The sequence below is a fragment of the Procambarus clarkii genome, chromosome 15 (assembly GCF_040958095.1).
Source record: "Procambarus clarkii isolate CNS0578487 chromosome 15, FALCON_Pclarkii_2.0, whole genome shotgun sequence".
In the NCBI taxonomy this organism is placed as follows: Eukaryota; Metazoa; Arthropoda; class Malacostraca; order Decapoda; family Cambaridae; genus Procambarus; species Procambarus clarkii.
The window spans coordinates 2,805,502-2,822,154 of NC_091164.1; the positions used below are offsets into that span (position 1 = coordinate 2,805,502).

At 45.3% G+C, this 16,653-nt stretch overlaps 1 protein-coding gene across 1 annotated transcript; it reads right to left on the minus strand.

Annotated features, from left to right (window-relative positions):
• Window positions 1–1,938: 1,938 nt before the first annotated feature.
• LOC123759136 (mucin-2-like) lies at window positions 1,939–14,642 on the minus strand. Its single transcript, XM_045744008.2, has 4 exons — window positions 14,540–14,642; window positions 13,408–13,570; window positions 11,297–11,754; window positions 1,939–3,458 (listed from the first exon to the last, which is right to left on the minus strand). Exons 1-4 carry the CDS (start codon window positions 14,640–14,642, stop codon window positions 1,939–1,941), a joined length of 2,244 nt encoding a protein of 747 aa, XP_045599964.2.
• Window positions 14,643–16,653: the final 2,011 nt, after the last annotated feature.

The window sequence follows — 16,653 nt, forward strand, 5'->3', positions numbered from 1 at the left end:
ACCAGTCTGTTAAGTACACTCCTGGGTGTACCAGTCTGTTAAGTACACTCCTGGGTGTACCAGTCTGTTAAGTGCACTCCTGGGTGTACCAGTCTGTTAAGTACACTCCTGGGTGTACCAGTCTGTTAAGTACACTCCTGGGTGTACCAGTCTGTTAAGTGTACTCCTGGGTGTACCAGTCTGTTAAGTGTACTCCTGGGTGTACCAGTCTGTTAAGTGCACTCCTGGGTGTACCAGTCTGTTAAGTACACTCCTGGGTGTACCAGTCTGTTAAGTACACTCCTGGGTGTACCAGTCTGTTAAGTGTACTCCTGGGTGTACCAGTCTGTTAAGTACACTCCTGGGTGTACCAGTCTGTGTTAAGTACACTCCTGGGTGTACCAGTCTGTTAAGTACACTCCTGGGTGTACCAGTCTGTTAAGTACACTCCTGGGTGTACCAGTCTGTTAAGTGTACTCCTGGGTGTACCAGTCTGTTAAGTGCACTCCTGGGTGTACCAGTCTGTTAAGTACACTCCTGGGTGTACCAGTCTGTTAAGTACACTCCTGGGTGTACCAGTCTGTTAAGTGTACTCCTGGGTGTACCAGTCTGTTAAGTACACTCCTGGGTGTACCAGTCTGTGTTAAGTACACTCCTGGGTGTACCAGTCTGTTAAGTACACTCCTGGGTGTACCAGTCTGTTAAGTACACTCCTGGGTGTACCAGTCTGTTAAGTGTACTCCTGGGTGTACCAGTCTGTTAAGTACACTCCTGGGTGTACCAGTCTGTTAAGTACACTCCTGGGTGTACCAGTCTGTTAAGTGTACTCCTGGGTGTACCAGTCTGTTAAGTACACTCCTGGGTGTACCAGTCTGTTAAGTGTACTCCTGGGTGTACCAGTCTGTTAAGTACACTCCTGGGTGTACCAGTCTGTTAAGTGTACTCCTGGGTGTACCAGTCTGTTAAGTGTACTCCTGGGTGTACCAGTCTGTGTTAAGTACACTCCTGGGTGTACCAGTCTGTTAAGTGTACTCCTGGGTGTACCAGTCTGTTAAGTGTACTCCTGGGTGTACCAGTCTGTGTTAAGTACACTCCTGGGTGTACCAGTCTGTTAAGTGCACTCCTGGGTGTACCAGTCTGTTAAGTACACTCCTGGGTGTACCAGTCTGTTATTAAGTGCACTCCTGGGTGTACCAGTCTGTTATTAAGTACACTCCTGGGTGTACCAGTCTGTTAAGTGCACTCCTGGGTGTACCAGTCTGTTATTAAGTACACTCCTGGGTGTACCAGTCTGTTAAGTACACTCCTGGGTGTACCAGTCTGTTAAGTACACTCCTGGGTGTACCAGTCTGTTAAGTACACTCCTGGGTGTACCAGTCTGTTAAGTGCACTCCTGGGTGTACCAGTCTGTTATTAAGTACACTCCTGGGTGTACCAGTCTGTTAAGTACACTCCTGGGTGTACCAGTCTGTTAAGTACACTCCTGGGTGTACCAGTCTGTTAAGTACACTCCTGGGTGTACCAGTCTGTTAAGTACACTCCTGGGTGTACCAGTCTGTTAAGTACACTCCTGGGTGTACCAGTCTGTTAAGTACACTCCTGGGTGTACCAGTCTGTTAAGTACACTCCTGGGTGTACCAGTCTGTTAAGTACACTCCTGGGTGTACCAGTCTTGTTAAGTGCACTCCTGGGTGTACCAGTTTTTAAGTCCACTCCTGGGTGTACCAGTCTGTTAAGTGCACTCCTGGGTGTACCAGTCTGTTAAGTGCACTCCTGGGTGTACCAGTCTGTTAAGTACACTCCTGGGTGTACCAGTCTGTTAAATACACTCCTGGGTGTACCAGTCTGTTAAGTACACTCCTGGGTGTACCAGTCTGTTAAGTACACTCCCATATCAAACTGTATTAAATACACTCCTGCCTGAAGCAGGCCGTGTTGAAGTACATTGCTCTGTATGTGTTACACACTCCTTTGTAATACAATTGTTGTATACCGTGACGCTGTATTTGAGGGCGTTGTATTAGAGGGCGTTGTATTAGAGGGCGTTGTATTAGAGAGCGTTGTATTAGAGGGCGTTGTATTAGAGGGTGTTGTATTAGAGGGCGTTGTATTAGAGGGTGTTGTATTAGAGGGTGTTGTATTAGAGGGCGTTGTATTAGAGGGTGTTGTATTAGAGGGTGTTGTATTAGAGGGCGTTGTATTAGAGGGTGTTGTATTAGAGGGTGTTGTATTAGAGGGCGTTGTATTAGAGGGCGTTGTATTAGAGGGCGTTGTATTAGAGGGTGTTGTATTAGAGGGCGTTGTATTAGAGGGCGTTGTATTAGAGGGCGTTGTATTAGAGGGCGTTGTATTAGAGGGTGTTGTATTAGAGGGCGTTGTATTAGAGGGTGTTGTATTTGAGGGCGTTGTATTAGAGGGCGTTGTATTAGAGGGTGTTGTATTAGAGGGCGTTGTATTAGAGGGCGTTGTATTAGAGGGTGTTGTATTAGAGGGCGTTGTATTAGAGAGCGTTGTATTAGAGGGCGTTGTATTAGAGGGCGTTGTATTTGAGGGCGTTGTATTAGAGGGCGTTGTATTAGAGGGTGTTGTATTAGAGGGCGTTGTATTAGAGGGCGTTGTATTAGAGGGCGTTGTATTAGAGGGTGTTGTATTAGAGGGCGTTGTATTAGAGAGCGTTGTATTAGAGGGCGTTGTATTAGAGGGCGTTGTATTTGAGGGCGTTGTATTAGAGGGCGTTGTATTAGAGGGTGTTGTATTAGAGGGCGTTGTATTAGAGGGCGTTGTATTAGAGGGTGTTGTATTAGAGGGCGTTGTATTAGAGAGCGTTGTATTAGAGGGCGTTGTATTAGAGGGCGTTGTATTAGAGAGCGTTGTATTAGAGGGCGTTGTATTAGAGGGCGTTGTATTAGAGGGTGTTGTATTAGAGGGCGTTGTATTAGAGAGCGTTGTATTTGAGGGCGTTGTATTAGAGGGCGTTGTATTAGAGGGCGTTGTATTAGAGAGCGTTGTATTTGAGGGTGTTGTATTAGAGGGCGTTGTATTAGAGAGCGTTGTATTAGAGGGCGTTGTATTAGAGGGCGTTGTATTAGAGGGCGTTGTATTAGAGGGTGTTGTATTAGAGGGTGTTGTATTAGAGAGCGTTGTATTTGAGGGCGTTGTATTAGAGAGCGTTGTATTAGAGGGCGTTGTATTAGAGGGCGTTGTATTAGAGAGCGTTGTATTAGAGGGCGTTGTATTAGAGGGTGTTGTATTAGAGGGCGTTGTATTAGAGGGTGTTGTATTAGAGGGCGTTGTATTAGAGGGCGTTGTATTAGAGGGCGTTGTATTAGAGGGCGTTGTATTAGAGGGTGTTGTATTAGAGAGCGTTGTATTAGAGGGTGTTGTATTAGAGGGCGTTGTATTAGAGGGCGTTGTATTAGAGGGCGTTGTATTAGAGGGCGTTGTATTAGAGGGCGTTGTATTAGAGGGCGTGGCAAGTCCTTATACTCTCCAAGATATCATTCCTTTGTTTTCACCTTCTCTTTGTGGACTAATTTCAAGCTTCCTGCCAGAGATGAGTGCAGTGTTGCGCATGCTGCAGACTCAACCTCAGCTACTCTCTCTCTCCGTCAGCTGCTGTGCATGACAAATGGTACTGATGTTTCTCACGAAGGTGCAATGTAAGAGATCTGTTATCTACAGCTCTAGAGAGCTGTTATCTACAGCTCAAGAGAGCTGTTATCTACAGCTCTAGAGAGCTGTTATCTACAGCTCTAGAGAGCTGTTATCTACAGCTCTAGAGAGCTGTTATCTACAGCTCTAGAGAGCTGTTATCTACAGCTCTAGAGAGCTGTTATCTACAGCTCATCTGCAGCCTGTTGGCCCCCTAGAAACTGAGCTGTTTGATGGGTTTATTAGTGCCATAACTGTTAACTTGTATGATATGTTTATGTTAATGTTGTTGTTAACGATTCGCTACCTGGAACAAAGTTCCAGGTAGCACGGGCTATGGTGAGCCCGCAATTTATGTTAAGCTACGGGTTGATGCTGGAGGAAACTGTGTGTCTGAATTGTCGTATGGTCGGTTGATTTGCTTTCACGTGTGTGTGTGTGTGTGTGTGTGTGTGTGTGTGTGTGTGTGTGTGTGTGTGTGTGTGTGTGTGTGTGTGTGTGTGTACTCACCTAGTTGTGTTTGCGGGGGTTGAGCTCTGGCTCTTTGGTCCCGTCTCTCAACCGTCAATCAACAGGTGAACAGATTCCTGAGCCTATTGGGCTCTATCATATCTGTGTGTGTGTGTCCTCATCACTTCCCTTCTCCTGTATATCGGTAATGCCTCTTCTATTGTGTGTGTACCAGCTTGTGTAAGGGGCTTGTATAAGGGGCTTGTATAAGGGGCTTGTGTAAGGGGCTTGTATAAGGGGCTTGTATAAGGGGCTTGTGTAAGGGGCTTGTATAAGGGGCTTGTATAAGGGGCTTGTGTAAGGGGCTTGTATAAGGGGCTTGTATAAGGGGCTTGTGTAAGGGGCTTGTATAAGGGGCTTGTGTAAGGGGCTTGTGTAAGGGGCTTGTATAAGGGGCTTGTATAAGGGGCTTGTATAAGGGGCTTGTATAAGGGGCTTGTATAAGGGGCTTGTATAAGGGGCTTGTGTAAGGGGCTTGTATAAGGGGCTTGTGTAAGGGGTTTGTGTAAGGGGCTTGTGTAAGGGGTTTGTGTAAGGGGCTTGTTTAAGGGGCTTGTGTAAGGGGCTTCGCCATTTCTGCCGGAGGCGCAGTGAACCTACCTTGAGGTTACCTTGAGGTGCTTCCGGGGCTTAGCGTCCCCGCGGCCCGGTCGTCGACCAGGCCTGTCTTCAATTCTCATACAAAAATTTCAATTTCAGCTTCCTTTAATCAATGTACGAATAATTAGGATGCTCATTGCTTTCATCGAGATGATTTGACATTCAGCGTCAAATACAGATTTGCATAATGAAATTTATAATGGCTTGATGGAGTGTTTTAATGTTGAAAAGGCAACTTGTTTTATAAATTCCATAATTCTTTCAATTCTATAATGACAGTTATTTTTTAACATGTATTTTCTAATTGAATCTTGCTGAGTTCCCGTGATAGTGTGTGTAAAGCTTATTTTGGGTACACAGGGTGTTCAGAACCCTTATTGTGGTGGTACAGGGTGTTCAGAACCCTTATTGTGGTGGTACAGGGTGTTCAGAACCCTTATTGTGGGGGTACAGGGTGTTCAGAACCCTTATTGTGGGGGTACAGGGTGTTCAGAACCCTTATTGTGGGGGTACAGGGTGTTCGGAACCCTTATTGTGGTGGTACAGGGTGTTCAGAACCCTTATTGTGGGGGTACAGGGTGTTCGGAACCCTTATTGTGGTGGTACAAGGCGTTCAGAACCCTTATTGTGGTGGTACAGGGTGTTCTGAACCCTTATTGTGGGGACATAGGGTGTTCTAAATATAGTCACTGGTTTTAAATATGGAACAGTGGTCAGGTCAGGTGTATAAGACTCCACCAGGCTTGTATAGAGCTTCGTGAGCCTCAGGTTTACAGAGCAGCAGGTAGAGCACCACACCTGACTCTTATACCTGCATAGAGCCCTTAATTCAGGTATAGAGCGCTTCGGTACTCCAGCTCTTAGTTAGGATAATTGGCTTGAATGAAATTGCTGATTGCAGAGAGAACGTGGTTCTTTGAACTGGGGTTGATTTCCTTCGGTGTGGTCTGGTCTAGTGTGCTTTTTGCTGTTTGGTTCAAGGCCTTGTTTTGGGGCTGTTGTCTGTGTTTTGTATTGTGAGGCGGTGTTTCATGTTTCCCCTCTTGGCGGTGTTGTCAAGAGGGGAAACATGAGGTTAGGTAACCTTAAGGTAACCTCTAAGGGGCATGAGGCACAGAGAAGAATTCATGAGATGGACTTGGGCTTGTGGGAATGAATGGTGGGATGAAGGAGTTGGGATTTAGGATGAAAGAGTTGGGATTTAGGATGAAGGAATGGGTGGTGATGAGGTAGAGAGATGAGGGGTTGTGGAGGTGAGGTTGCTGGCGTGGCTACTCATCAATTTCATCGCTCTATCCACTCTCTTCATCGCTCTATCCACTCTCTTCACCTAGGTTGCATCTTTGCATCCCTCGATTCGCTGTTTTCTTTAACTGTACCTTCATTTTCTACTTTGTCAATTCCGCACACACTCATCACCTGTTGGTGAGGTGTTGATGTTCAGCTCTTGGTCCCCGCCTGTGCAGCACTCGGCCGTCTAATACACTGACTCCTTGTTTCCATGTCTTGTGTCATATTTTCAAATTGTTTAGGAAACTGACTTCAAAAAATTTTCCTTGTCTATTACGTTAAATGGGCAGTAAGAAGATGACATGAATTAGACGAATCGTGTGTGTGTGTGTGTGAGTTTGGTACTTAATTTACTGCTACTCAATAGCTGATCTTTATGCTTCACCAATTTAATCATTAATGAAACATGAAGGTCTACTGACCTTTATGACCTACTGACAGAGGTGTGGAGCTGGTGAAGCGTAGATAGACCCCCTAGTAAGGAGCAGCCCAAATGGATAGAGTCCCTATATAGTCCCTTGTGGAGAGCAGTCGAGATGTACATAGACCCTATGGGTAGTTGATAGTCCGTGGCGGAGGTATCACCCACTTCAAACCACTTTTTGAGTGCGTGGAGCCTGGCCCCAGACCAGGCTCGGGGGAGTAGAACAACTCCCGAAACCTTGTGCAGGTACGCTCCAGGTATGCGTGACAAGGACGCCACACTCCACACAAAACTGCAGGGTTAATAAGGCCCCAAGTCCCCAGTGGCCGCACTAGCACCCGGGCTGACTTTGATGCATCCAAAGTCATCTGTAATTTGTATGTAATTGTCAAGGAGCGTGCAACTCGTGGGGTAATTCGGGAACTATTAAACTCAAGAGAGCTGAAATCTCGTCTGTAATAAGAAGTGTTGTAGTTAGCGAAGAAAATTGGTTTGTAACGACTGAAAGGTCAAAGACTCGATAGTTTTCATTTTGTTGTACAACTCTTTCTATCTGTCTCTCTCTCTCTCTCTCTCTCTCTCTCTCTCTCTCTCTCTCTCTCTCTCTCTCTCTCTCTCTCTCTCTCTCTCTCTCTCTCTCTCTCTCTCTCTCTCTCTCTCTCTTTCTCTCTCTCTCTCTCTCTCTCTCTCTCTCTCTCTCTCTCTCTCTCTCTCTCTCTCTCTCATATATATATATATATATATATATATATATATATATATATATATATATATATATATATATATATATGTCGTACCTAGTAGCCAGAACGCACTTTTTGGACTACTATGCAAGGCCCGATTTGCCTAATAAGCCAAGTTTTCCTGAATTAATATGTTTTCTCTAATTTTTTTCTTATGAAATGATAAAGCTACCCATTTCATTATGTATGAGGTAAATTTTTTTTTATTGGAGTTAAAATTAACGTAGATATATGACCGAACCTAACCAACCCTACCTAACCTAACCTAACCTATCTTTATAGGTTAGGTTAGGTTAGGTAGCCGAAAACGTTAGGTTAGGTTAGGTTAGGTAGGTTAGGTAGTCGAAAAAACATTAATTCATGAAAACTAGGCTTATTAGGCAAATCGGGCCTTGCATAGTAGGCTGAGAAGTGAGTTCTGGCTACTAGGTACGACATATATATATATATATATATATATGTCGTACCTAGTAGCCAGAACGCACTTCTCAGCCTACTATTCAAGGCCCAATTTGCCTAATAAGCCAAGTTTTCATGAATTAATGGTTTTTCGACTACCTAACCTACCTAACCTAACCTAACCTAACTTTTTCGGATACCTAACCTAACCTAAGCTATAAAGATAGGTTAGGTTAGGTTAGGTAGGGTTGGTTAGGTTCGGTCATATATCTACGTTAATTTTAACTCCAATAAAAACTAATTGACCTCATACATAATGAAATGGGTAGCTTTATCATTTCATAAGAAAAAAAATAGAGAAAATATATTAATTCAGGAAAACTTGGCTTATTAGGCAAATCGGGCCTTGAATAGTAGGCTGAGAAGTGCGTTCTGGCTACTAGGTACGACATATATATATATATATATATATATATATATATATATATATATATATATACTTGCGTATAGAAATTGTGAGTTCTCTGAGCATTGAGCTTTTTATGTTTTTCATTGTCAGGCGCCTCAAAGAGATGGTGTTGTCTTGCCTATATATTGAGATCGTAGGGGCTAACAGACCCCTAGTGAGCATGTAAAAGCATACACGACATTAGTCTCTTTCAAGGTGTTTTACTTCGGTGACGAGAAAGTTGTTTTTGAGCAAATTGACGGTCTTCTTTAGTCTTAAATAGTGTGGTTAGTGTAATTAGAGGTCACGTTTTTTGTAGTCACCCCTATAGGTCACATTCTCTTTCTCTCGCTTCTTCCTATCCCCCCCTCCTCGCTGGCTCGCTCTTTCTCTCTCTCTCTCTCTCTCTCTCTCTCTCTCTCTCTCTCTCTCTCTCTCTCTCTCTCTCTCTCTCTCTCTCTCTCTCTCTCTCTCTCTCTCTCTCTCGTGGAAGGTAAGAGCGAAAGTTTATCTTGATATTAAAAGTCTTCCCACCACTGGCATGGTCTCTCCATTTTCTCCCCCCTCGCGGTAATAGGCTCTTAACCTCACAGTCCTCACCTTTGGAAATAAGTTTAAAAACACTTTGCCGTCTTCTAAATATGAGATTTTTTTATTTGAAGCTGCTCGCTTAGTGTTGGGTTCCTTCCCCCCTCTAGTAAATGCCTCGAATGTACCTATTTAGACTTGTTTTATCGTGTTACTTGTATCTCGCCTCTTAACTTGCTTATTCATCTTTATAAACTTGGGAAGTGTTCCAAGTTTACGTGTGTGTGTGTGTGTGTGTGTGTGTGTGTGTGTGTGTGTGTGTGTGTGTGTGTGTGTGTGTGTGTACTCACCTAATTGTGCTTGCGGGGGTTGAGCTTTGGCTCTTTGGTCCCGCCTCTCAACCGTCAATCAACTGGTAAATCAATCAACTGTGTGCGTGTGTGTGTGTGTACGCGCTTATATATATATATATATATATATATATATATATATATATATATATATATATATATATATATATATATATATGTCGTACCTAGTAGCCAGAACTCACTTCTCAGCCTACTATGCAAGGCCTGATTTGCCTAATAAGCCAAGTTTTCATGAATTAATTGTTTTTCGACGACCTAACCTACCTAACCTAACCTAACCTAACTTTTTCGGCTACCTAACCTTACCTAACCTATAAAGATAGGTTAGGTTAGGTTAGGTAGGGTTGGTTTGGTTTGGTCATATATCTTCGTTAATTTTAACTCCAATAAAAAACAATTGACCTCATACATAATGAAATGGGTAGCTTTATCATTTCATAAGAAAAAAATTAGAGAAAATATATTAATTCAGGAAAACTTGGCTTATTAGGCAAATCGGGCCTTGCATAGTAGGCTGAGAAGTGAGTTCTGGCTACTAGGTACGACATATATATATATATATATATATATATATATATATATATATATATATATATATATATATATGTCGTACCTAGTAACCAGAACTCACTTTTTGGCCTACTATTCAAGGCCCGATTTGCCTAATAAGCCAAGTTTTCCTGAATTATTATATTATTTCAAATTTTTTTCTTATGAAATGGTAACGCTACCCATTTCATTATGTATGAGGTCAATTTTTTTTTATTGGAGTTAAAATTAACGTAGATATATGACCGAACCTAACCAACCCTACCTAACCTAACCTAACCTATCTTTATAGGTTAGGTTTGGTTAGGTAGCCGAAAAAGTTAGGTTAGGTTAGGTTAGGTAGGTTAGGTAGTCGAAAAACAATTAATTCATGAAAACTTGGCTTATTAGGCAAATCGGGCCTTGCATAGTAGGCTGAGAAGTGCGTTCTGGCTACTAGGTACGACATATATATATATATATATATATATATATATATATATATATATTGTGTTTATATTATATATATTATATATTGTGAAGTGTTTTGTTTCAATATATGTTCTTGATTACTTTGTTCCTCTTCCTTAACACCTTCGTTATTGTCTTCCTTGCACCATCTTGCTGGCCTCCGTGTGTGACGGAGTGCCGATGTTAAGCTCCAAGTGCACCTCTTGGGTTACGTGACTGTGGAACTTTGTGGAGTTGTTGTGTCTGTGTGTAGGTTTAAGGCTGGTGCTTTGGTTGCTCAGGGTCCCCTGTGTGTGTGTGTGTGTGTGTGTGTGTGTGTGTGTGTGTGTGTGTGTCTCTCTCTCTCTCTCTCTCTCTCTCTCTCTCTCTCTCTCTCTCTCTCTCTCTCTCTCTCTCTCTCTCTCTCTCTCTCTCTCTCTCTCTCTCTCGTTGGTTCAGCACGGGACTTTGTGTAAATGCCAATTACCATTCTTCATCAGAGTGGCGGCCTGGGGTCCCTCTCCTGTTCTGTTAAGCGCCAGCATTATCACCCTGCCTCTGCTCCCTGCATTTTCTACACTCCTTTCTCTGCTCCTGCCCTCTTCAAACTCCTTCCCCTCCCTTCCTTCCTTCCTTCCTTTTTCACGCCATTTATCTCTTCCCCCTTCCTTTCCTCTCCCCACAAACACACTGGCCACTCACCCTGTTGTCGTCAAACGTACACAATACAAATTACTAACCTAATCGCACATACATACGAACCCAAACAACCCACCAAACCTAACTTACATATGCATAGAAAACATGATATTTGTGTGTGTCGTAGCTTTTCATAACACTTTGTAATTTGTACGTTTGGGAGGCCAGGCTGAGCAGGGGAGACTGCTCTGACCTCACCACCAACCTTCATCACCCTGCTGAAAAGATATGTTCTCTGGCCCAGGCCTACCAGGCAAGAGATGCAACATGGGCCTACCATGCAAAAATGCAAGATAGGCCTAGCATGCAAGATAGGCTCACCATGTAAGTCATGCAAGATAACCCTACCATTGGCAGCGATGCAAGACAAGCCTATGACGGTATATTCGTCACGTTGGGCTCACGTTGGGCTCACGTTGGACTCACGTTGAGCTCGACGTATCATTACTGAAGTAGTGGAAGCCCTGCTGTCAAGCCTGTCAACAACTACACACTCCTCAACTACTCTCACCACCTACATAACTACCATAGCTCCTTAAATGTGAGGAATAGGAATGCAATCGTTTTTACAATTATACGACCAATATATCCAAATACTTTATTCCTGATGGTATATTGTCTACAATTTATTGCCAACTGCCCTATCATTGGTTACTTCAGATAGTTAACTCATTACCAGCGTAAATAGTCGAGCAAAAATAGTCTTTGTGGGTAGAGTCCTTAGCTACGTGGTCCCTGGAGTCCTTAGGTCCGTGGTCCCTGGAGTCCTTAGGTCCGTGGTCCCTGGAGTCCTTAGGTCCGTGGTCCCTGGAGTCCTTAGGTCCGTGGTCCCTGGAGTCCTTAGGTCCGTGGTCCCTGGAGTCCTTAGGTCCGTGGTCCCTGGAGTCCTTAGGTCCGTGGTCCCTGGAGTCCTTAGGTCCGTGGTCCCTGGAGTCCTTAGGTCCGTGGTCCCTGGAGTCCTTAGGTCCGTGGTCCCTGGAGTCCTTAGGTCCGTGGTCCCTGGAGTCCTTAGGTCCGTGGTCCCTGGAGTCCTTAGGTCCGTGGTCCCTGGAGTCCTTAGGTCCGTGGTCCCTGGAGTCCTTAGGTCCGTGGTCCCTGGAGTCCTTAGGTCCGTGGTCCCTGGAGTCAGCATGACTATGCAGGAAAATAATATATATCGTGAAATTAAATAGAATACAGCAGCTTATGAATGTAAACATAAGCTTTCGCTTCTGTAATTAGTTCTGTAACTTGGCTTCGCGTGTTATTTCAAGCTTTGGAGGACTTGGGATGGGAAGGGGGGGTTGGGGGTGGAGGTATGGGTCCACGGGAGAGGGGGGGAAGGGTAAATGATACGGGAAGGGATGGGCGGAAAAGGAAGGGGGGAATATGGTGTGGTGGGAGACATGATCACTCTATGACTGATAGTCCCTGGTGATGGTGGAGGGACACCATCCCTCGCTGTCCAGTGATGGTGAGGGGGTAGATGGTGAAGGTTGCTCTGTGTGATCCACTTCCCCCTTTGTCTGTCTCCTGGTTGATACCTGGTTGATGGGGTTCTGGGAGTTCTTCTACTCCCCCAGCCCGGCCCGAGGCCAGGCTTGACTTGTGAGAGTTTGGTCCACCAGGCTGTTGCTTGGAGCGGCCCGCAGGCCCACATACCCTCTCAATCACCCTTCGTATACTGACTATCATCCCTCGCCACTATGCATCCCCCCCTTACCAGTGCCTGGCTGTAGTACCCCTCTTCCCCCCTGGCTCCCCTGCGATAACCTCTACCCCTCTACACAAAGTACCGCCTTTCCCCTCTCTCTCATTCTAGGATCTCTCTCTCACAGGACGGAAGTCCCTCCCTCATCTACTTAAGCCAATCAGTAGGGAGGACGAGGGGACGGGGGAGTGGGGAATGGTGGGGAGGACGAGGGGACGGGGGAGTGGGGAATGGTAGGGAGGGCGAGGGGACGAGGGAGTGGGGAATGATCTTCCCGAAGGACGAAGATGACAGACTCCTTCCTCAGAATGCTCACTGATGATGCAGACATTATGAAGATTATTATTACGTTAGAGGACTGCTAGAAGACCACTTGGCCATGTCGTGGTCATGGCGCATCTGGGGAACATCCCGTGCGCAGGTTCGAACCCTCATCACGGCCCTTGTGGATTTGTTCACTGCTAGAAGCTACAAGATGACCTGCACGGAATTAAAGAACGGTCAAGTAGCTACTGGAGATCAACCCAGATAAGTGCAAGGGAGTGCAGTTAGGTACTGGGTACAAGCTGTTCCCAGTTCCCCGCAAGTGTTCACACTACAGCCTGCAAGTGTTCACACTACAGGCTGCAGGTGTTCACACTACAGGCTGCAGGTGTTCACACTACAGGCTGCAGGTGTTCACACTACAGGCTGCAGGTGTTCACACTACAGCCTGCAAGTGTTCACACTACAGGCTGCAGGTGTTCACACTACAGCCTGCAAGTGTTCACACTACAGCCTGCAAGTGTTCACACTACAGCCTGCAAGTGTTCACACTACAGGCTGCAGGTGTTCACACTACAGCCTGCAAGTGTTCACACTACAGCCTGCAAGTGTTCACACTACAGGCTGCAGGTGTTCACACTACAGGCTGCAGGTGTTCACACTACAGGCTGCAGGTGTTCACACTACAGGCTGCAATTGAACGAGGAATTCAAACTCTTGGTGTTGATGATAGACTGTAGAACTCATCAGTCTCCGCCAATTAGATCAGTAATGCTTTTAATTGTTTCTATTTCACAATGATCTGTATCTCTGAACTAGAATATCTTTCTGACTCTCCAAAGTCGGCAGCCAGAAGCTTGTGGCTAGCCCCACCCAGGCTTTGCAGGATGACACATGAGAGATATAGGTCTGTTATAGGCCTGTCGAAACTGGCCCCATTGCCACTCTTTAAGAAATATCGGCATTTATAGCGACCCCCCGGGTTTTTCATGCAGTCTGAAATTGAGGATTTGTTTTTCGTAGAATTTTGAGCAGTTTTCACGTGCTGTGTAATAATAAATTTTCTGAGAGAGGAGGGCAGAGGGGAATAAGGGAAGGAGAGGATGGTAGAAGGGGATAGGTGAGAGAGAGGGGAGATAGATAGAGATGGGTGGGTGAGGGGGGGGGGAAGGTAGAGGGCGCGGCCGGTTACAGTCTGGTGAGTAATATTTCTTCAGAGTTTGTGTACATAGTGTGCTTGATATGAAACACTATTTAGGCTTTTGTGTTTGCACGTGTGTGTGTATTTACTATTTGTATCTGCAGAATCGAGCTATTTAGCTCTTAGGTTAGAAAGGACCCCGGCCTTTCTAACCAATTTATTTTACCTCTATTATGTCTACTAGATATATTTCTCTCTAACACACGCACACACATCCTCGGGAACCAACCCGTAGCTGCTATCTAACTCTCAGGTACCTATTTACTGCTAGGTGAACAGACGCATCAGGGTGAACGAAATTCTGCCCATTTGTTTCCGCCTCTGCCGGGGATCGAACCCGGGCCCGCGGCCCCAAAGCGCTGTCCACTCAGCTGCGAGGTGTGTATACGCACGCGCGCGTTTTCTAATAACCCTTTGTTTGTAAACCAGCAAAACTGAAGCCTGTAAACACACACACGTGTATATTTAAGTATAGTAAGTGTAGAGTATAGTTTTGGGTAGGGGGTTATTACTGGAATACGCTGGACAGATACTCGAGAGATAATAACCGGCTTGTATGCCAGTCTGGCGATTATAACCGGCCGTATAACCAGCCAGTATAACATTACACAAAATATACAGCGAGTATGATCGCGAATATACCGGAGCACCATCAGAGTCATGACCCACCTAAACGCTGTAATATCACGATTGAGTTTAACTACAAATAAAGTTCAATTTAGAGGAAAAATATTATTTCAATTTTGATAGCATACGCGACCAACCTGTAGAGTATACCCGCGAGAGTCTAACATACACAGCATATTTACCAAGACTGTGATGACGTGGAGTAGCTGTGAAGAACATCTTCTCCGACAACTCCCTCATCTCAAGGATTAAGTATCTTACTCTCTCCCACATTGCCCTTGGGGGTGAGGGGTGAGAGAGAGAGAGAGAGAGAGAGAGAGAGAGAGAGGGGCAGAAGAGGCGAATATTGGGATGCTTGGGAGAATGGAGATTGAACAAGAAAAACAAAATGAAAAGGAGCTTGTTAGAGGATTTTGAAGAAACGATTGAAGACGAGAGGGAGAGGTTAGAGAAGGCAGGAAGAACACTGAGGTGCTGTAGAGGGGAGAAAGATGGTTAAGGGGAATGAACGAGATAGGTGTAATAGTTTTGTTTTGTGGAAAGAGGGATGGATGAGCCTAGCCACAGGGGGTAGGAATGGGGGGTGGCTCTGCCAGAGAGGGCTTTCATGGCCCCATGAGTGCCATTCATTCATCGTCCTGTGGGCTCCTCCAAGCAACAGCCTGTTGGACCAAGTCATCACAAGTCGAGCCTAGTCAGAAGAACTCCTGAAACTCTCTCCATGTATGTTCTAGGTATGCACGGAGTGGCTCTGTCAGAGAGGCCATTCATGGAGTGGTTGAACCATGAAGGCCAGGCATGGAATTGTTGCACCAAAGGAGTGCAACTTGCAAGATGTTGAAAGTTATCCATAAGATGGACAAGAACAGGCTGCCTGGTAGAAGTGTCACCGGCATGTGGAAGCTGAACGTCTGAGGGATGAGGTACGGTGAGGATAGAGGGATAGAGAAGGGTATTAAGAGAGGAAGGGGTGGAGGAATGTGCCATCCATTCACTAGTTCAACAGTGAACGTGACAGGGCTCACGGGGTTGAGGGACTCAGGAGCTGGAGTTTGATCCCATCAAACGAAGATATGCAAGTACAGATAGGCGAGCGCTCACAACCTTTCGGCAGGAACACAAAGGTTCTTTATGTCGTGAGGTGTGATGCACTTCTTGATTTACGCCCCCTCTCCCTCTCTCCCTCTCTCTCCCCACCATCTTTCTCCCTCTCCCGCACCACAAGCCACCCATCACCCTCTTGTCCCCGTCCCATCTTCCCCTTCTACACCTTCCCTGCCAACCCCCCCCCCCCCCCCATGTTCATGTTGCTTCAGGAAATAATCTTCATCTATATTTTTAGTACCTCGACCTTTTCTAACAGGCGAGGGTGTGTTGGGAGCCTCCTCTACCCCCTCACTTGGAGGAGGAGTAGGGAGACAGAGGAGAGGAAGAGCAGCAATTGCAACTGTAGGTGTAAGAGGAGCAGAAGGAAGAGAGAAATAGCAGCAGATTTGACAAATAATGTGTTCAGAAATTCCTAATAAATATACCAGGATGAGAAATAGAATGTGTAGAAGTAGCAGCAGGAAAAGGATGAATAGTAATACACTAAGAATATTAGAAGTAATTGTGGTAGTAGTTGTAGAGGAGACTACAACCTTCCTAACACTACACTACACTACAACCTACCAACCTAAGAATATTAGAAGTAATTGTGGTAGTAGTTGTGGAGGAGACTACAACCTTCCTAACACTACACTACACTACAACCTATCTACCTACCACAAGAAGGTAGGTAGGTAAGGGGGTCGTGTCAAATGCATGCGTGTTCTCGGTATTCCTGGGCGAGGCAGTAGCTACTCTACCTGGCCTGATAGATTTGACTTTTTCTTCAGACGAGGGTACGCGAGAGTATTCGAACCCGTGAAACCCTCCACAGGTAAAGCACTGGTGTACTGGTGTTTGTGGTTGACACCACTGCTCACTACACATTAGGCCAAATTGAACTGCACGACACGGGGCATTTTATATGCATAAGTCAATTAAAAAGCATTTTCAAAGTATTAAAAATTAAATGAAAAAAATTCCACAATGGTGTTTGGAGGTGATGCTTTGCCTGACCCCACAGTAGCTGGGGTCTGTGGGGGTCATGTGACCCCACAGTAGCTGGGGTCTGTGGGGGTCATGTGACCCCACAGTACCTGGGTCTGTGGGGGTCATGTGACCCCACAGTAGCTGGGGTCTGTGGGGTCATGTGACCCCACAGTAG

Excerpts from the sequence above, each read along its gene's own strand:
- LOC123759136 (XM_045744008.2), bottom strand. The coding sequence starts at position 14,642 with ATGAGGGAGTTGTCGGAGAAGATGTTCTTCACAGCTACTCCACGTCAT. Across the intron at positions 11,755-13,407 it reads CTGGCTGCCGACTTTGGAGA|TCATGCTGACTCCAGGGACC; the intron begins GTCAGAAAGATA and ends TTTCCTGCATAG. Across the intron at positions 3,459-11,296 it reads TTGCTCGACTATTTACGCTG|GACTTGCCACGCCCTCTAAT; the intron begins GTAATGAGTTAA and ends GGAGAGTATAAG.